This window comes from Falco peregrinus, chromosome 10 (genome assembly GCF_023634155.1).
Source record: "Falco peregrinus isolate bFalPer1 chromosome 10, bFalPer1.pri, whole genome shotgun sequence".
Lineage (NCBI taxonomy): Eukaryota > Metazoa > Chordata > Aves > Falconiformes > Falconidae > Falco > Falco peregrinus.
This window is the reverse complement of record NC_073730.1, coordinates 492,396-514,064: the sequence shown is the minus strand read 5'-3', so window position 1 is coordinate 514,064 and position 21,669 is coordinate 492,396. Positions and strand designations below refer to the sequence as shown.

The following is a 21,669-nucleotide window of genomic DNA, read 5'->3' as shown; positions in this document are numbered from 1 at the left end:
GATTGGCTTTGGATTTAGACGTCCCAGCAGAAAAGTTTCATTCCTCCCATTACACACTTCTTTCATTCGCTTCTGCGAAGTTCGCCATGAACGTTCCCCCCAAAAACTTCTCTTTCTCTAGTTTGCTAGGAAGGTAAATCCAACCTTCTCCGGGACACTTTTTGACACAAAGCTGGAAGGGAACGTGCTATTTGTTGCTCATCGAGCAGACCCTCCAAGCTGGAAATGTCCCTGCTTGGGGAAAAAGGCTTTGAAATTCGCCCAAGTTCTGTGGCCTCTTTGAAGCTTGCCTTGAAGTACCGTGGCACAGAACCCTCTTCCTTGAAAACAAAGAGGTGGAAGAAGCTCCAGACTATTTAAAATTAGAGAGTGGTGTTTTTTTAATGTAAATGTACATACATTTAAATAGGGAAGTATAAAATATTCCAGGTCTTGCTCCTTGTACTAATCAAGGCTGCTAGAGGCTCCCCGAGCCATCATCTTTTATAATTATAATTACACGCGTCAATCAAGACCTTCAGGCAAAGTCAGAACAAAGCAGGCAAACTCAGGAGAGAAATCACATTAAAAAAAAAAAAAAAGTTTGGAGAACTTAGTAAGGAATGGAGAAGAGATTAGAAGAAAGGGTAATTAAGGTTGCTCAAGGCAATCGTGAGAGCTAGAACTCCATGTTAAATTAAATGTAGTCACAAGGGACCAGGTATCATTTATAATATGTACTGCCCTAAACTGTTTCTTCGGAGAAATGGGGATGTGTAATAACCACTCCAAAGTATCACCATCCTTAGCGGTAGCTGGCGGAGCGGCTTCGCGATGTACAGGTTGAACTCGCTCCAAACCCTTCCCCGGCGCAACGACATAAGCCCGCGGGTAGGGGCCGAGGGCCAGGGGCCGTGCCCGTGCCCCAGGGGCAGCGCTGGCCGGGGGGAGCCGGCCCGGCCCGGGCGCGGGGTTTCCCTCGCCGGCTGCCGCCAAACACGCGGTGCCTCTCCCGGAGCAGCACCAACGGGAGCGGCGGCGCGGGGCGCCCCGCCTGCAGGCTCGCAAGGCCGTAGGGCCCCGTAGCGCCGCACCGCCCCCCGGCCCCCCGGCCCGCAGCCCCGACCCCTCCCGGCGGGCGCCCGGGGCTACGGAGTGGAGCCGCCGCCGCGCTGCGGCCGCCGCTGGTGCCGGGCCGGCCGGGCTCAGCACAGGGCGATGCTGCACGGCGACGCCTGCGAGAGGGGCCGTTCGTTAATTAACGTGTCTAGGAGCAACTTCCCGAGGGCCGAGTCGGGGTCTCAGCCCGAGCCACCTCTGCCCAGAAACGAGGGCACTCCCTCGAGGCGGTTTGCCACCCGCCGTGGCCATCGAGCTGGTCGCTCCCGCAGCTCGCCACGTTGCCGTCCTAAAACTCACCGGCCGGCGAGCTGCTAAACTGTGAGACTGTGGCATGAGAAATAAAGTGTTGATACGGATCAAGAGTTCGCCTGCTCGGCCTCCCGCCGGAAGGGGAACGGGGGAAAGGTGAGAGCGGCGGGAGCCCGAGAGCTCCGAGCCTCACTGCGCCTTGGGTGCATCCCCAAAACATCAAACCCTGCATAGAGAGGGAAAGAAAAGAGACATTTTCTGCTCCAGTGGTGCTGGTGTTAAGGCGGCTCGGGATCTGCGCTAAGCAAAGGTGTCTCCTTGCAGTCACTGGACGCGAGAAGTTTAAACTGTCCAGGAAAGCGCGCAGCCGAGCCGGCGCCCTGCACGTGGAGGGCTTGTCCCGCCGCCGGTCCCCTCGCCATCCTCACCGGCGTTAGTCCCTTCCAGCCAGGGTCGGTTTCCACAGACCCTCTCCCAGCCAACGGGAAATGCTGTACGCTGCGCTGCAGACGGTTCCGCACCTCACTTTCAGTCGGAGGCAGTTTTCACCGCCAGATAAGCGGTGCTCTCGCCGTGCACCGCGGCGATGGAGACGCCGCTCGGGCGGGGGGCGCGGGTGCTTGCCAAGGTGCAGGTCGCGCTCATCCCGCACCACCCGCGGCCGCTGCCACAAGGGAGGGGCGGGAAGAGCGGCGGGGCAGGCGGACCCCCGGCCCCGGCCTGGCACGCCGAGCGGCTTGGCCCCCCCGCCGCCCCCGTCAGCCACGGGACCGTCCGGCTCTCGCAGCCCAGACACCCGCTCGCCAGCAACGAGTTGTTTGGGACGGCTCGGGAGCGAGTGCCGCCCGCTGCACCATGAGCTGTGGCAGGGAGATCCGCGCAAGCGACGGCTCTGCCGGGGCATTGGCTTTTGTGCAAACGGTGCAACTGGCACCGACAGATCCCGCAAGAAGTTGGAGGGAGGGGGAACCCAAAAGGCACGACAGGTACGGCGAGCGCCGGCGCGGCTCCCGCCCGCTGCTCGCAGGCTCCGGGGCTGCGTGGCGGCAACGTGGCCGCGGGGGCTGGGGCTCTCCCAGCGCAGGGGCTTCCGCTGCGCGCCCTGCCCGTCGGGGGGGAAGGCGAGGGCCGGGGTCCCGGGGGCTGCCGGCCGGCGAGGAGGCACACGGCGGGAGGGCGGGCGGGCGCAGCCCCTCTCGGCGGGGCCGGTGGCCCGTCGGCCTCCGCTGGGGCGGGGAGTGGTGGTGGCAGCCCAGGCCCCCACCCCCCAGCCCGGTTGAACGTCAGGGCAGGCGGCGAGCGCGCCGGGCGAGTGTGTGTGCTCGGTGCGTGTGTGCGCGGGGGTGTTGCTCATCCCGCCTCTGCCTTACTGGCTGCAAGGGCGCTGTCGGGCCCCCCTTCGCGGAGCCCCCCGCGCACCCCCAGGCTCCGGGAGCGCCTCCCCGCTGGTCCGGGGCTAGAGGTCCCAACTCGGCACCTCCGCACTTGTGGCGGGGGAAAGAGGGGGAGGAGGAGGAGGAGGAGGAGGAGGAGGAGGGAGGAGGAGGAGGAGGAGGAGGGAGGAAGGGAGGAGGGGGACGACGACGGGGGTGGGAACCCTGTCCAGCAGCACCAGCGGCGGCAGAGCGCTCCTGTGCACTGTGCGACTCCGCATGGATCGGGGCGCCGGGCTGCCGCCGTGCTGAGCCCCGGGCGGAGCTGTCGCGGGCTCCCGGGGTTCCTCCTTCCTCCCCGGCACCCCTCGGTCTTCCTCCTCTCCTCTCCGCCCCCGCCGTCTGCAGCCAGACTACAGCCCCGCGGCTCCCCCAGCCGCGGGCACCCGGCGGCGCTTCCCGGCGGCCGGGGCCGCTCGGTGCTCCCGCGGCGGCAGGGCAAGGGCTGGCGTGGAGGAGCGGGAGGGAAGAGGAGAAGGAGGAGGAAGAGGCAGCGGCCGCCGAGCGCCCCTCGCCCCAGCTAAATCTGTGCTGCCGTGTCCAGGTGCTGGTGTCGCGGACGGACACGGAGTCCCCAGCCCGGCCCGCAGCCGCCTTGTCATGCTGCCCAAAGTGGAGACCGAGACCCTGGGACTCGCCCGGTCGAATGGGGAACAGGGGCAGATGCCGGAAAACATGCAAGGTAAGGGAGCAAAGGCACAGAGCTCCCCCTCCGCGCGCTCTCGGGCCCCCCTCGGCAAAGCGCCCCTTCGTCCTGCCGAAAAAGTTTACGGCGGCTGCCTCCGAGCTGCCCCGCCGCCGCCCGCGCCGCCGAGCCCCTGCTGCAGCCGGCCCGCTTCCAGCGCGGCTCGGGCGGGCACCGGGGGCCGGGGCAGCAGCGCCGAGGCGACAGCAGAACCCCGGCCAGGAGGCGCACCCGCTGCCGGAGAGCCGCCGAGCACCTGGCCGGCGGGGGCCTTCCTTCCCCGGGTGCAGACGCCCCGCCGGTCACCGCCCGGGGACACCGGCCCCGCACAGGCCCGGGGGGTGCTCGGGCTCGTCCCCGGTCCGCGCAAAACCGACTAGGAGTTTATGCCATGGGGAGTCAGGCGGGGAAGTCCTGCCGAGCACCCCGTGTGCCGCACACCGTCCCGCAACGGGGTCCCGAGGACTGCGTCCCGCTGGTACGGTGCCCGCAGGCACAGCACAGGCGGCACCGCCGCCGGCGGCGCCACACTTCGCCGCAGAGAGCCCCGACGCCGCGGGGCATGAACGCCCTTGCGAGGTACCCGGGAAGGCGGCGGGATGCCCGAGCTGGAAGTGCCTCAGTGGGACGGGCTGGGGCTGTGCCTGGTTCCCCGCTCCGCGCCGGAGCGCTGCGGGGAGGGATGCGGTGGAGACCCCATCAGGGCCGCCGGGGGGGTCGGCTCCTTGCCTCGGAGCCGGCAGCCCGGTACGGGGGCACTGCCTGCCCCGCCCCGCCCTCCTGTCCCGGGGCACGGGCTCCAGTCCCGGCTGCTCTTTCGGAATTATCCCCTCTGCTCCCGGGAGCCTGCCGGGAAGCAGGAGCGGGGTGGGCCGGGGGTCTCGGAAGTGCTGGGGGCGGCCCGGTCGCCCCTCTCGTCGACCGCGGAGCGGGCTCCGCGCCAGGGCACGGCGCTCGGAAAACCCCTGCTTTCCCGCTGGGCTGCTCCTGCGAGGAGGGAGGGCTTGGTCCCAGCGCTGGGCCTGGAGCCGCGGCCGCGGGAGCGAGGGGAGGGCCGGGCCCTCCTCCTCCTCCTCCGCCTGCGGCCGCCCCGTGTCCGCCCCACGCCGCGGGCGGGCGGCGACCCTCGGCCGCGCCGAGGCGGCTCTGGCAGCTCTGCCCCGGCTGCGGGCGGGCGCCAGTGCTCCCGCTCCGCGGCAGCTGCGGGGTTACCGGCAAAAAAGCGACATCCCAGCGGTGCCGCGGCGGTGCCCGGCGCCTCTCGCCTTGCTCAGCATCTTGCCGAGCAGACCGCAGGCTCAGCGGCAGGGAAGGGGGAGGAAGCCGGCCCGCGGCGAGCGGCGGCGTTGCTTTTTGGGGGGGCAACCCGAGCGGCTGTCTGGGCTCCGTGCGGGGGAGCCCGGCCCGAGTGGCCGCGATCGGTGCCGCCTTTCGGCTGGGTTTACCTACCCTCCTCGTCCCCTCCTGACGGCCGGCTCCTCCCCGACCGTTCCTCCCGCGGCCGAAACTTCAGGCGGCCCCGGCGCGCCGGTTTCTCGGTACCGGGAGCCGCCGGCTGGGCAGAGCCGCGCCGCACCCCCAGGACGGCGGTCCCGGGCCGCTGCCCCTCTGCCGGCGGGGGCTGGGAAGCGCCGGCCCGGGGCCGCGGGGCCGCAGCGCGGGGCGGGGGGCGCTTTCAGCTGGTGTCGCAAGCCACTAACTTGCACTCAGCGCGGCACAAAAGTGCTGGGTCTGTGAGATCCCAGTTTGGGCTAAGTAAATATTTGCAGGCTGATGTTGAAAGAAAACTTTGAAGAAATGAACTGAGTTACTTTAAATACACAAGCGCCACTCCATCTTTTCGTTCTGCTTTTTTTTTAAAGTTTGCCCCTGTTCGTTTTCGGATTTAAATGAATTAATTTAGTTTGTGGTTCCTTCAACTCAGGATTAGGTCGAGGGCCCACCGTAAATATAAATACTTAGAACATAAAACTAGGAAGCTGATGATTTTTTCTACACTTGCAAAGTATCATACAGATTTGCTGTTGATGAAAAGTTGCAAGTCTCGTTACAAACTGTGTTTTAAAAAATACCTCCCCCCCTCGTTTGCAGTGGTGCAAATGAGCTTTCTTTCCCGATGAGAACAGTTGCGGAAAATTTGAGTTATTAATGTAAATTCTAATTGAATGTGCTATTTCTCCTCTCCCCAGTGTCTCAGTTTAAAATGGTGAATTATTCTTATGATGAAGACCTTGAGGAGCTGTGTCCAGTCTGTGGAGATAAAGTGTCTGGGTACCATTATGGACTTCTCACCTGTGAAAGCTGCAAGGTTCTGTACTAATTACTTCATACAAACACAAGTACAGGAAAAAAAAATATATTTCAAATATAAGCAGAAAAAAGATGATTAAAGAAATCAGATGTGTAATAATTTGGCTTATATCTGATATGTTTCTTGTTACATTCATGTTAAAAATTAACCACCAAAAACCTTTAGAATTTAGAAGTCTCTTGGAGAGATCTCATCTGCACAAATGGAAACAACCTGGACTGTTTTGCATTGTAGTTTTATCGTTGCTTTTAAGTATTTTGCTCTTGTGAAGTGATGTAGTTCTAGAACAACTTTCATTCCTAACTGTCCTAAATACTGATTTTAGTTGATTTATATGCATTCAGAGTATTTCTGCTGCTGGAGGATAAAGTGGGAAAAGTATCCTCAATACAGATCTGCTTTGCAAAATCTAAAGCAGATATTTTATCCTTCAGCATTACAGTGGAAATTTCTGTAACTGTAATGACCATGCATTTTTTTCATACAAACTATAACTCAGCGTTCTCTTGACACACAAAGTCAAGTAACTAATGATTTCTTTTAGAGAATTCATTAATTTTGAAATAAAATATTTGTAAATGCAACTTATCATATTGAAAGATAAATATATCTGCATAGTTGTATGTATACTAAAGGGTTTAAATACTTATGAATTCATGACATTTGTCATGTAAAATTTTTTAGAAGTTTTTTATAGTTATTTAAGTAATGCACTGTAAAAAGAACTCCTTGGCCAGAACAATGCAATTTTAAATACTTAGTTGCACAGAAAAATTAACTTAGCATATCATATTTGCGTTAAAAAATAATCGGTGAGAAATGAACAACAAGCACTTACCGTGCCGCTAGTATGCACCACTGGGATGTACTCTAGCCAGAGATACTCTTTATTCCTGTTACCTCTGCAACAGCATCCCTGCTTGTTTCATGTAAAAGTACTTTAAAGGGAAGACTTTAATCATTTTGCGATGATTAAAGAATACAAAAGGAACTGGTCAGCCTCACTATTTCTGCTACCACTGTTAGGGGCACAGGAGACTATAGCCAGTCTTAGCAAGCTTTGACATAAATCTATAAAATATAGGACTAACACTAGAGAACCTCTTCTGGAGTCTGGTGTTTTTTTCCTGGGTACATCTCACTGTGATTAAAATAAACTATCTAACTTCTTAAGTGCTTGAGTGGTGTCTGAAAAACATGTTACAATGATTTCCATAAAATAAAATGCTGAAAGATGCTAGTCAAGCAAAATGGGCTAACTTTTATATCTATCATACAGGGATTCTTTAAGCGAACAGTCCAGAATAACAAAAGGTACACATGTATAGAAAATCAGAATTGCCAGATTGACAAAACACAGAGAAAACGATGCCCTTACTGTCGATTTCAAAAATGTCTAAGTGTTGGAATGAAATTGGAAGGTAAGAGCTATAGTCTTGCTGTTATTTTCAACTATACTATAGATTAATTCTGAAAATAATAGGAATGCATATCTTATTACATGATATTTTATGTAAAAAATGCTATACATTTATCATGATTTTGAAATTATAGTAGAAGGTAACTTTGTATGCTCAGTGAAATTGTTGCTTTATTAAAAAGACCTAATGAGTAAATGGTAAATGACTAACAACTAGTCAAAAACATAATCTATTTTTTTATATATGTATATAATTTGATATTTCAGTATTTTAGAGTTTGTGAATGAATGGGTCTAGATAGACTAGTTTTGCAGCTTTTAAAAAAGACGTAATATAGTTTAAACAAAATATGTAAGAAGTGCTTAAATTAAAAAAAAAATCAGTCATTGCTGTGGAAACATATTTTATATTTTATCTAGGGTTGGTTTTTTAATATGTATTTTTCTGACGATAAGGCAGAAAACAGAGAAACAGATAAAATCAGGGTTTTTCTCACACTGACTTGCCTTTGAGATTAAGGAACAAATAATCTCTAAAGCTGTGTCCTATATTTTTGTGAGGTTACACCTGAGATGCTATTACAAATGAAAGAGAATAAGGCATTTTGAAGTATACTTTTTGAAGCATACCTTTTGACTTAATTTCACTTTCTCATGTACAGAGAACAATGAAAAGTGTACAATACCCTTTGAGATAACCAGATGCAAAATTATCATCCACTCGAAGTTGAGAATCATACATAGTTCATTCTAACTTTAATATATTAAATACTAAAATTCAGGTTCCGCAGCAAATGACATTTCTGCTTGACCAAGGACAAGCTCTAAAATCCGTATTCTTACAATTGTACTGAAATGACATTCACCCCAGATGCTTAACCAGGAAAAATCAGGCCAAGGAGGGAAACCATAAACCATTAAGGGAACCATAACGGGTAAGACCCAGTCACCTGAGTCTGGCAAAGGACAGCTGCTGATAGAACTGAAGATAAACAGAAACATCAGCCTTCTGCAGTTCGATGGATTCAGTACTCTTCTATTTGCCCGCAAGACTGAGCTAGCACTAACTGCACTAAACATCCTGAATCACTGCATGTTCTTCCAAACTCAGATAGTACAATAACCAGACATTTGGAATCCTTTTCTCATTGTTGGTGTTAAGAATAAGGATACAATACATTTATCTACTCCTGCTTGCAACTCCTCTTAATTGCTGACAGTGATACAGGACCAGATTTTGTCTTCTGTGATTACGTGCAGTTTACCTTAATTTCTATAGGAGTTACACAAAACCATTTGCTAATCCAATCTGGCTCACAGGGTTTTGATTGTAGAATACCTGGGAGGATACTATGTATACAGATTTAAAGTTAATTACATTTACCAGCATGGGAATTGAATTATTTTAATTTCCTGCATTTTGTTTAAAGTCAACATTCAACAGCAATATTAGCAGCAGCATTTTTACTGCAAATTTAAGCAAAGTGCCTGTAGTTGTAAAGATGCTCTAGAAAATGTACTTTAACTTCGTTGTCCATACAGCCATGCAACTTCTTTTCCTTTGTTTAGAAAATTGGAAGAACATGTACTTCATAATTGTAAATAAATTGTGACATTTGTATGTGTATTTCCCTGATAGCAATATCAGGGAAATAACTAGCCTTAAAGTCTAGTTCATAAATTACCATGGACCAAAAAAATCATTAAACGTTAAAGTCCTTATGATAATGTATAGTATTGTGTATTATCTAGCATTCATAATACATTTTTAATGTTCTACTAATCCCTAAGATAAAAAGCTCAAGAACTTAACCTCCAGCAATCTCAGCAGTCTCAACATGTCACCAGGCTGTCAAAGTTTCCTCTTTCAATCTAATTGCCGTTGGGCAAGGTGGGCTTGGTGAGAGCTCCTCGCTAGTCCATTACATATATACTACTGTGACAGACACTGCTGTGACAGAGACCACCAGTATGACTCCCAAGGCAGCTGTTGAGGTGGATCTGTTTTAATTATTTTTAATTCCAGGGATATTACAAGACAGAACAGTGTCAATAGTTTCTGTTTCACTTCCACCTTCTGTGTGGAAGACAGCAAGCTGACAGCTTTCTCTCTGTACATTCCAACTGCAGCTAAACATTTCTGTAGAGCTGTTCAGCTACCTAGAAATTGCATAAAATTTTACACCAACCTGAACAGAATCATTGAAAGGAAATATTTCCTTTTTGCCAAGACAAACATGTTCCCCTTTGTGACTACTGAACATTTCGTAATTTACGTTTCAGATGTTTTGCTGTGGTGGAAGGCAGTAATGGAATGATTATAATGAGACAATGTGGTCCGCTGGATACGTCTCAGACAAATTCTGGACATCAGCCCTTGTTTCTTAATGACATAGTAGCTTGACATAAAAACAAACAAACACTGAGATCTCCACATGATCCCATAGCAGGTGTGAAATTCCTGTAGCCAACCATTGTGTTTGTCCCTGTGTCCTAATCAATGTAAAGAGAAGTCCTTGTATGTTAGTAATATATGCATGTGATATTTAAATTACCAGGAAAAAGAAGACATTTGTTAAGTCAAAATAAATCTTTTTCTTTAGGAATAAAAGTGCAACTTTGAATTTGGAAAAAAAAAATTAAAAAAGGAGTTACATTTTTACATTTCTGCCCTGTCCTAATGTATGTTTCATTAAAAAATGTCGATTCCACGTTTTAATTATGATTTACTTCCTCCTCGCCCCTGACAGCTGTGCGAGCTGACCGAATGCGTGGTGGTCGAAACAAGTTTGGACCAATGTACAAGAGAGACAGGGCACTGAAGCAGCAGAAGAAAGCTCTTATCCGAGCAAATGGACTTAAACTGGAAGCCATGACTCAGGTGATCCAAGCAATGCCGACTGACCTGACAATATCCTCTGCGATCCAGAACATCCATTCTGCCTCCAAAGGCCTACCTCTGAACCATACTGCCTTGCCTCCTACAGACTATGACAGAAGTCCCTTTGTCACCTCTCCAATTAGTATGACAATGCCACCCCATGGCAGTCTGCAAGGTTACCAAACCTATGGCCATTTTCCAAGCCGCGCTATCAAGTCTGAGTACCCTGACCCTTACACTAGTTCACCAGAGTCAATAATGGGCTACTCATACATGGATAACTATCAAACAAGCTCACCAGCAAGTATTCCGCATCTGATATTGGAACTCTTGAAATGTGAGTCAGATGAGCCGCAGGTCCAAGCCAAGATCATGGCGTACCTGCAGCAAGAGCAAGCCAACAGAGGCAAACATGAGAAGCTCAACACATTTGGGCTTATGTGTAAAATGGCTGACCAAACCCTCTTCTCCATTGTTGAGTGGGCTAGGAGTAGCATCTTTTTTAGAGAACTTAAGGTAGGTAACAATCTTACATTATATTATCAATCAAGAAAAAAATACCATTTGTTACAATGTTGTTCCTCAAGCAAGAAAGTATGGTTTATCTTTTCTTTTTTTCCCCCAAGCATCTCATTCTCAATTTATTTGCCTTGAAGTAGTCAGACTATTATGAGGAGAAACTTGTAGTTGTCTTCCACCTGAGCCTATAATTAGCTGTAGCAAAGAGATTCAAGTTTCAGGTCAGCTCTTCTGTACTTTACTATTTATCACAAATGTTATTAGCCTCCATAGGGACTCACATAAATTTTACTGCTTCCCTCTCGGTATTGCTCGCTATCTGGCTTGTAATCAGAGTTGTAAGCATGCCTGTTACACCATTCCACGTTAATTTATTTCATTACCTTATTTAACATGTGGGGGAATGCCATTTCTCTCCATCTCTGTGCAGTTGAAAGTCCACATTTAGAATATTCACTTTCTCAATGGGATACTATTTTGTGCATTCTCGTGTGTCTAGTTAACCATGAAGGCTGAATCCTAAGCAGGGTATACACAGAACAGAAAGCAAGGAGGAAGAAGATGCCTTAACCACTCATTTTGGTTCTCGTCACCACTGATACATGGTGGATTCCTTTAACCTAGGCTGACTACGATGATCTTTAGGCTCTTAATTTTGTTGGAGCACCCAGTAAATCCTCATGCACAGCTCTCTGGTGGCCAGAAATTCCCCCATTTATATTTTTCACACTTTTTGTTAAGGCAGTTTTGGGGTCTGTTGGGGTCAGAGCTGAAATTTTAAGCCAGAAATTTGACATCAGAGAGTACAGTTTTTAACCATTCTCTTGACACAGAAATTAGCTCTGGAATGAATAAAAGATGTTCTGTCTCAAAAACCCCTCAAGATTAACTTAAATCACATCTGAATTTCCCTATTACATCACTAGTTCTGGATCTCTGCTACATGGAGATGTTCTTGCCACAAGTATTTGCTGCTGAAATCTGTAAAGTTTTGTGATCACCCATAATATCTTGCTGACTACTGTCAAGCTAAGGGAAAATAATACAGTACCCAAATACAACAATTACTGTAAAAGTTCACTGGTAATGGAATCTACACGAATTAAGAGCACAGAAGGGAGATCCCATTAAAAAGCTGCAGTCAGAATGCTTGCCACAACAATATTTCTGTCGTAACTATAATGATGCCGACACATGAAATAAAGCCTCATCACAAGAAAAGCAAGCTGTATATGTTGCATATACAACTTCACCTTTTCTTCAGTTTTTTATGTGAATGGTTGCAGGAACCATTAAAAAATCAGCCTATATAAAGAGAAAGAAGGGAGGAAGTTTACTCAGAGGGGGAAAAGAAAATGGATTAAGAGAGAAGACTCTCACATCTTAAGTTTGCCAAGTTGTTTACAATTTTATAGTAAGTTATAAACCATGCAACCCATTTTAAATAATTTAAAAATGAAATCTGCAAACCTGTTACATTTCCAACAGACCATGTTCTAAATATCAGAGACCAGGTCTTTCTACCCATGTACTGGGGAGCATGTTTAGTCTAGAGTAACCATGTTAAAAAACACTAAGACTTGCAGAACAAGATACTCTTCAGTGTAAGATTTTCTAAGTTATGATCTTAAAATCCCATTTATGATTAAAGTGAGAATATGAAATGACATGCAAGCAACATTTACTTTTTATGGTTCCATGGCTTAATCTATAGGCAGATTTTATAATCATTCAACATGCTATACTGGGAATAGTTTTAGAGATGGTTTTCTTCAACCAACATATGTTTACTAATATGGACACCAAAGATGCAGAAATGTGCTTCATGAAAATGCTGACCTACTTTTCCTGGCTTTAGATATATATATATATATATATATACACACTACCATGTACATACAGACTTCTGCAAATACATACATGCTAGAAATTCACTGCATAAAGCCTTTGGCTAATGAACTGACTTTCACGCATTTTTAGGTGTTGGTTTCATCTTCGTATTTGTACCCTTTACACCTTAGAAACTTGGAGTTCAGCAGTTTCATATCTTCTGGCATATCCAGATTTTATTATATTTAAAAAAAAAATTGGACAAGATCAACTAAACTGCACAGCATTCCAGAACAATAACAACACTTGGAAATCCATCCACATCTAATATATAGGGACCAGATTACAGACAATGCTAAGAACATTTAGCTTCTCAACTTCAAAAAGTGAGGTGCCCAAAACATGTTTAGATCAGATTCCACATTTTTTACAGCACTAGGCAGTACCCTCTCTCTTTGCAGCTGAGAGGATCAGAATTAAACAAAGGGTTTCCAAACTTTTCATGAACTCAGCTCTCTTCTGTCCATCCATGGTTTCAGCTCCTGATCAAGTCAGTGAAAGCAGCTATTTCAGATTGCTCCACAGAGTGGGAATACCTGGGGGTGGGGTGGGGTGGTAGAAACATCCACCCCTGAGGATATGACAGAGATTTTAAATACAGAGGGAGGGAAAGAAGCAGTTGTGATAAAGGTACAACTGGATTTTCAGAACGGCTAACTTTGTTGCCTTCCTGTACACAGTTGACAAATATGTATTTGCTTGAGAACATATTTTCCTATTATTCCTGCTTGGCTAAACTTAACAGCTGAATCTTGAGATGCCTTTCAAATAAGACAGGTGTATTAGCACATCTCTGGGACTAAAATTTTAAATTACTCAAATAATTAAACAGTAAAAGAAGTACAAATGTGGTTTGTATGAAATTGATCTTGATTTTGTCATGGTAAGTGATGCCTTGCACAGCTGGCTGTGAGTTACTAAATTGCATGTTTGCATTCCTTTACTGTATCTTTTTACTTCATTTAAATTTAGTCTTAGACATTGGTCTCTTCATTACAAAAGAGCAAACGTTTTCCTTTGTGCTACGCCTTGAGGTTTATAGTTAGCAGAGTTCGGGAGGGACTGAAAAGGAGGAGGATGTGACAAAAAATGTTGTCCCTGTCCAGTGGTTTAGGCCACATTTATCCTAGAGATAACAACAAAAAACCACCAGTGAACTTCAGTTTTTAAGTTTTCTCTTTTTCTTTCCATTTTGCTGAAAATTTGATTTTTTAAAGAGATCTCAAGTGATAACAAACATGCTTCTATCAGCTTATGCTTATCACATTCTTCTCACTTGTGGCTCTACAAATTGTCAACACCTCTTTTAGAATGTAGTACACATGTAAGCATGTCAAAGGTAAAAATATTGACTGGGCAGAACTACCTACAGCATGCACTGCATTTTACAGATTTGACCTGTGTATGAATTTAAGTATGTAATTAAAGGCTAATGCTCCTACTTGCTAAGGAGCAGATGCTCCCATCTTCATGTTGGATATCAGAAATTAATGGAAATGTTACTGAAGCAAATTAGTCAGGATTAATAATAATGTCAGAGTAAGATCCAAAGCAGCCAATTGCAATCCAGCAACTTTGTATTTAACACCTACTAAAATCTCAAGCATACCTCTTTATCCTGTGAAGTCAGAATACTCTGTAATAAGTAATTACATCATAAATAGTAAAGAAGGCCTTTGTTTGCTATTCTGGAGTTGTTGAAAGCTCGGTAAATATAAAAGTAAGATATATCCATCTTATCCTCAGCTAAGAAAACTCAGGAATGCCCTGGGGATGCTAGATTTGTAGCCAGCTGTCTTAGTCAGGTGAAAGGTCTTTATACAAAGCTAAAAAGAAAATATTGCAAGCGTTTCTCAAGACCAAAGGTTACCTGGCCCCAAGAAAGGATGCAGATGGTTCCACTGGACTGGTCTTTCCTCATCAGCCTACATCAGGGAAAATTCAGCAACTACTTCCAAAGCTAAGTATTCCTGAACCCATAAAAGAAAGCAGTCTGCTTGGGGCAGGAAGAAAACAGGACCTGCACTGTAGAACAGTCCTCAGGATACTTTCTTCTGGCTGAGGATCAGAAAATTAACTAAATGTTGATAGTTATAAAAAGGCACTAAAGGACTTGTGACTCACAAAAATATTACCTTGACTTATTTGGCTATTTTAGTGAGGTTGTCCTAGGTCAAAGTACTATGTGAGCACAAACCCATTTAGTGAATGATTGCAGGAAGAGCTGCTGTACTTCGTGTTAAAGAAGCTCATCCTAGAACCATTCACTGAGTTCACAAATTTAGGCCACTCATTGATGTCAGACTCTTATCAGTTCTGGGAAAGATTTCTTGCTAGAAGTATAAATTTGGCCACGCTTACATTAGCTGCAAATGTGGCCTTCAAAGAAACTGGTTTAAGCACGTATCTCAAAAGGACCCTATCTACAGAACTTCTACTGTACATGGTAATAAAGATGTTTTGGCAGGCAAGAAGCTAAGAGGCCTAGTATTGCATTACATATTCCCCATAAGCACAGCTATATTAGCAGAGTTTTAAATTATTTCTTAAAGCGGTGCAAACAGTGCAAATAGAATTAACAGAACTCCTGGAGTCTCTGATTCTTTTTCTGTAAAATGTATTTAGATAGGTATAGTAATATAATACTCTGTACATCAGGTTTATTTTCAAATTTCAGTCTGTATGTAATTAAGTATCAAGAAATAAGTAAAAAATAAAAATTACAGTACAGAAATCCAATTATTAACCTGAGTTAACACAGAATAGGAGAACAACAGGTTTGGGTTAGGGTTTTTTTGGGGGGTGGGGGGGAGGGAGGGGGAAGAAGTATTAGCAGAGGAATACCTTAAAAGTTCTTCTTCAGGGTGGTGACAGGTTGATATATTATTTAGACTCAAGTAATCAAAGGCAATTACAGGCTGCACTCCCCCCCTCAGGCCCACCGGGGCCTCCCGAGGGTGCTGACCCTCCCCCCCCGCAGATGGGGGGGGGGGGGGGGATGGGGAGGGTCAGCACCCCCCAGAAGGGGGGGGTGATGGGGGTGATGGGGGTCACCTGTGGGGGCAGGGCTGGGGTCACTGGGCGCCGGTTACAGGCTGCACCCCCCTCAAGGCCCCCTGCCCCCCCACCCCCCAGCATCAGCCCCCCTTGGGGGTAATAGGACAGGAAACCTAACTAACATAGCTGATGAAATAAAACTTCTGCAGTGTTCTTTCTTTCAGTCAGGGAAGCTGCCAGAAACTGAGGTCCAGGACTTCCCTTAATATCAGATTAGTTAATTAGTTAATATGTTGTCATGTGTAGCTGTTGATTTTTATACTGGCTTAATTGTATCTGGATCTGAAAACAAATATTTCTCAAATATTTAAAAAATGTTGGGGAAGGGGAGAAGTATTTCTTACACAGCCAAATAATTATTTGCTTTAGAATCATTAATTTAATTTCACAAATAGCAAAATCACTGATCTAGAAAGAAGTCTCAGCAGAGAAACCATGGTTTATTGAAGCATGGGATTATACCTGTCATCTAGCTGAACCTTGCAGGGGAGCATGCTGCTGGAAGTTAACTTCATGATCTTCTGGCTCTCCTCTGAACAAAGGATGTGACCGAACACTGTATTTCAGCATGGGGACATGCCACTTTGCAGCCTTTCTGAATAGTTTGTTCAGTGCTAAGCCTCTAACACTTTTTCTAGGAGTAAGAAAGATGACCTTCTCTTATGCCCATTCATGTCAGAGTTGGATATTTTAGTTCCGCTCTGCCATGTGATCTTATCACCTCTGACAGCAGGAGGCTGACTTCAGTCACCCTGGATTTAGTAATTTTTCCATCTAATAACCAGTGTTAAGCATCATGCTGAGACTAAGAACCATGCTTCTTGTAGGTGCTTTTCAAAAAACTGCCCACTTCTACACTCAAATAGGTCTGCAGTCAGCAGTTCACTGTAGCAAACTTACCTAGGATCCTGTGAATAGCCATGATGCAATAATAATGTTTTGTTATTTTTCTAAGAGAAAATTTAAATAAATAACAATTCCAAAGGCTGTGCAGCCCACCCTAATGCTGGTGACAAGCAGAGATATAACAGGCTGTATAGTATGGGCACGAGGAAGAACATCGCTACAGCCTCTCCTGCCGTGTGGCCTGAGGCAGACACTGCTGCCTCGGTGGGAGGGAAGAGCCACACTTGCATGTTCATCTGTGAGTTGGAGGCATTTGGTACGCAAAACAGAAGTGTAACATTAGATTTCAATTTTTCCCTTCAAAGTGTAGGTTTCCAATTTAAGTTTAACAGTTGTCAGCAGTGACATTACCTGGGTGTATTACCAAACATATATCATGTTGCTGCAGGGTAAGATGAAAAAACGGTGGTCTTTAGATCTTGCGTGCTATGGCTAGTCCAAAGTGATATTCAAGTGATTTCTAATAATGGCTACTGTACTGGCTAAGGAAACTGAACAATGAATGCTCAGCCATGTTAATATAATCTGTTATATTTCCAGACTATTTAACTGTTATTTTCTGCTGTGAGGATTTGATCTTTTTGCCAAATGATGGAGAAAGCTTTGCACATTAAAAATCAAACAATTCCAGTCCCTTGGAAAATCACAGATATATTTCCTGGATTTGCTTAAGAAAGTCACTGTTTTATTGGTAGAATGACAGATCTTCATCTGCAAAGAACTCCCATTTTTTGGAAGTTTCTGCCACAAAAAAAGAGCCATTTTTCCTCCTGCAAATTATGACGTTGCTTAAACTCAGGCAGTAAATCTTACTACAGGAAGAGAACTTGTTTATTCAAATCCAGAGTTTTTCTACGATACCTCTATCATTCAGATCCAACACTTGTGTATGATGCCTGTATGATATTTCTGTCGTATGGGATGTTTCCCAGTGACAGTGAAAGTTTGCCTCTATAAATCTATCAAGGCTGTTTAGATTTAAGGCTGTTCTTCTGTTAACCTGTAGCCTTTAGGATCACCTACAGTAAGGATGAAATCCTAGCCATACTGTAGTCACTTACAGACTTCCTATAAGCCCTGATGAAGCCAAATAATATAAATGGATGTTCTATACTTTCATATGTAGAGGTAAGCTGTGCCAGGTGAAGCGATGGTCATTGTACATAATGCACTGTGGAGTCAATAGCTCACATAATCCACTCAGCAGCAGGGCTGAAAAATGCTGAAAAATTACAAGAAAAGCAGAGGAAAGTGTGACTTACGAAGAAAGTTTAAGAAATCTGAATATTCATACCTTGATGAAGCAACAAATACAGCCATATGGCAGCCATGTAGAAGCACAACACCTGAACAAAACAAAGACCTTGGAGAGTGAGCAACTGTGTTCTACCTGTAGCAGCTCCAATAGTATGTTTTCTAGCACATTCAGTCATCAGACTCATTATTGGAGAAAAGGCCTAAGGCTGAAAGCTTTCAAATTCCGCTGTAAATTGTAAGATCACTCAGAACAGGTTGGGTTCACTATATAGGCACAGGAACATATTAGAGGACTTAAGTCTTTTCCATTTCCAATTTTAAAATTATTATAAAATGGAGTTTCAAATAAAGGCAGTAAGAGACAGGCTGCACAAACATCTGGTATCTCTCTACCCCCAAGCTTTGACCAGTATGCACTAACAAGTAGATTTTCAGATTTCTAAAACAGAATAAGCCATCTATTGCCAGGGAAGTATGTAATTTTATGCTAGCCAAAAACGTACCTTTGATGCATGAGAAAAAAAAAATACCCATGGCTATCATGGTTTGCTCTATTTCATAGCCTCAAGTTACAAGACTACGCATAGAAAGCAGCAAAACATATTTCCATGTGCTGGAAATAAAATTCAGTGTCTTCACGTTCCTTCTCCCTGACCTGAGACTTGACTCCTGGCTGTGTGAAGGTGTCCGGGTGGCCAGCCTGAGGCTGGGCACTGTCCCCTGGGCAGCCACTCTGCTGCTGTGTTTCTGCACCCCTGTGACACTCACACCTTTGCTGCAAGGCAGGGCGAGGCGTGTGTCAGGGTCAATGCCCACTCTGGGCTTGAGACATGCATGATCCATGTGGCAGTGGGGCTGAGGGGCTCTAGCAGCCCCCCCAGGAAAGGGCTGCCTCCCCCGTGTCACCCTTAGGAGTGGGCTGCAACAGCCCTTCACTGGTCCCACTAGGCAGCACTGCTTGTGTGTAAGACGGAGGTACGGGCACAAGAACCGGGGCACCAGCGCACTGAGCAGCCCTTACTTCAGCCTGTGCGAGTGGGTGGCAGCTACCAGGGAAGAAGAAAGCATTTCTGCTGAAAGGTGAACTGCCAGTTAGTCTCACGCTTTGCTTTAACATTTCCCCAAATCCAGCTGCTCTCAGTAGAGTTGAAAGATGTGCACCAATTTTTCCCCTAAAATCTTAATTTGCTGTTTCAAAATAGGGACTGAAAATTGTTGCTGTTGGCATCACTACAGGCACATTTGTAGAGCAACAGCCAAAGACACAAAAGGGCAAATTTAGGAAGGAATTAAGGAAAACTAAGAAAGAGATAAAATGTGGTGCTAGTGGGAAAGTGAAGCTGTAATTTTACATCGGCATTCTCAATGTCTTGTTTCCAATTCTGTGCCTGGTAGAAGATCAGTTATAGGTGGTTAGGTAGACATCGAGGCAGTCTGGGCAAACAAATATTTAACACTGTGTCTTGGAGACACCCCAGTCATTAAAGCAACCATTACAGACAAGAAAGATACAATAAGTTAGTAAAATAAGATACCAAATAATCATATAGAGGTGAAAAAGGAAATTTCATGTTGTCTAATTCTGGAATTGCCTGTCATACCCATCACTTGGAGAGGGAAAGAAACTAAAATCTGTTTTCAGAAATTCAGAAATAGAAAAATGCTTTTGACATCTAAACGCAGCTCTTGCATTTGTTGAAAGAAAAGTTACTTTGATATTTGTTGCTAAATAAAATCTTGGATCAAGTAAATTTAATTTTAAAAATTAGTTAAGGCAACAATAAACACAGGAAATATACATGAATAAAGTGTTCTAAAAGTCAGGCAACTCTTTTAAGACTATAAATATCACCTAAGCAAGGCCACTATAATTAGCAAAGGGTGAACAAAAGAAGACATCCAGAAATAGATGGGGAGGGGGGAGGCTTGGAGGGTAAAATGTCTTGGTTAACCTTATTCAAGTGTTCTTCCCATAGCATAGGAAATGGTTCCAGCTAGCTCATGAGTTCTGTTGGTATTGACTGATTTTTAAAAGGACATTTCCATGTTGTCTCTATGCCAAGGAAATTCTTTTACTGGCATGTTTGCTGAATACAGGAAACATCACCCTGACTAAGTGACACTGGATGTGACGAAGAATTGTATCTTTGTTCTGGTGTTACAGCCAGGACTGTCTGTTTGTTTCATCTGGATATCTTTTGGTATTTATTGGGGAATAGTTACTGCAGTCTCACAATTTGTCCTGAGTAATGAGCAAACACAGTGACTGGAGGTGCTGAGTCATAATCCCTCACCACTGGAGAAGCAGCTTGCTGCAGCCCTTGTGCACCAGCTGGTTAGTCTGAGGGCTGATCCAGCACTTTAAGGGAGGTAGGGACAGGGCTGTCTAGTCGCTCCCTAATCTACTTCATCCCTCTTCAAGGTGTGGGGAGGAAAGACTAGCAGAGCGCTGGGAACCATCCTTGTCTCCATGCTATGGTCAGAATTCCCTGTGCAAGGAGAGAAATGTGTCCCTGCAACTGCTTACTCTCCTCAATAGGGAGCTGAACAAGTCGGTCTTGCATATAGTAATTTTCAGTGTAAGTCAGGTTGTGCTTATGGGCCCAATCTTGCACCACTTTTCAGAAGAAAACTTGTCTGAAGCCAACGAGAATTTTGTCCAAATAAGAAATGCAAGTTAAGATCTTGAATACTGTATTTCCACTTTCACAACATCTGGCGGTTTCCTGTTTTCTTGTGTAAAGCTGCCTATGTCAAGTGCTTACGTTTAATTTGCTACATGTTATTTCTAAATGCTCTTTTTGTCCTTTATTTCCTCTTTTCTCTTTCTTGGGAATTGTGTTAGTACCACAGCCACTACACAGGAGGCAGTAACTAGTTATTTGTGCCTCTGGGCTCCACTGACCTATCCCACAGGGATCTTCAACAACACTCAGTGTGTTTTGGTGACAACCCCTTAAACTCTTTGTGCACCCTTTTAGGACACGGTGGAAATCTTTGAGAAAAAGATTTGCGGGGAGCAGACAGGCCACCAGTGTCCTTTCCATCTTGCCACTCCTGGAACTCAGTAAAAATCACAATAAAACCACAAACGTGGTTAGACCAGACTATTAACTTTCCTTCAGGTAACAGCAAAAATGTGTAGAGAGGATAACAGGCAACAATTGCCCAAAGTCTCTGGTTCTGCTCCTGTTTGTGCAGTAGTTTTAGGGCACAACAACCATACTGTTAGAATTGTGGGAGACAGTAGGAATGTAGTAGACAGGCTGCTCGGAGGAGTGAGACTAAATTAGGTGGTGGTGCAAATCATCTGGTGTGCAAGTGGAAGCCAAGACTAATGTGTAGCTCCTACTCAGGTTGCCGTGGCATAAAATAGTTTCAGCTTCTTTTGTAACTACTCCACAATCACCGATGTTCTTTCTGTCTACATATGGAGAGAAAGAGAGGGAGGTAGAAAGCAAACTACTCACAACGAAATACTGTTGGAGCATTGTTTGACTTAGTACTTACATAAATAATATTACACTCATGAAAAGCAAGATCTGGAAATTTGCTGAATTTGACACTGAGATGTAGAATCTAACAGTATTTTGAATATTGGCCATATTGCTAAGATTCTGCCCAGACTTCCTAGTCTTTGAGAAATCCAAAATTGCTATAAGGACTAGCACCAAAAAACTGTCTTCCTGATGCAGGATTTGCAAAACAATGCTCCTTGTTTATAATACAGTGAATAAACAACAAGATTATTAAACAACAGCAACAATAATAGTAATAACAACAACTTTAAGCAGAAATAAAGCACATGGTGATTACTTTGTTTTGGACCTGTTATTGGCAAGATATGTTCTCATTCTGCAAGTGTGGTCAAGGACAATGCTCTGTCCTGACTAGGAATGAACTTTCTATGGGAGTATTCCCAGTAGGAAGGGTTAGACCTCAAAGTCAGTGTTTACATGA

General features: G+C 45.7%; 1 protein-coding gene across 4 annotated transcripts in view; it reads left to right on the top strand.

Annotated features, from left to right (window-relative positions):
- The window catches only part of NR5A2 (nuclear receptor subfamily 5 group A member 2), a 96,164-nt gene that overhangs the window by 6,698 nt on the left and 67,797 nt on the right, over positions 1-21,669 (top strand). For 2 of the 4 annotated variants that reach the window (XM_005242020.3, XM_027793340.2), the window contains exons 2-5: positions 3,328-3,465; positions 5,658-5,776; positions 7,059-7,200; positions 9,950-10,596. In XM_005242020.3, coding sequence (XP_005242077.1) covers positions 3,328-3,465; positions 5,658-5,776; positions 7,059-7,200; positions 9,950-10,596 — 1,046 coding nt within the window. Of the gene's footprint in view, positions 1-2,657; positions 2,676-3,327; positions 3,466-5,657; positions 5,777-7,058; positions 7,201-9,949; positions 10,597-21,669 lie in introns of those variants that run through there. The other 2 variants (XM_055815077.1, XM_027793339.2) reach the window with 2 other exon arrangements.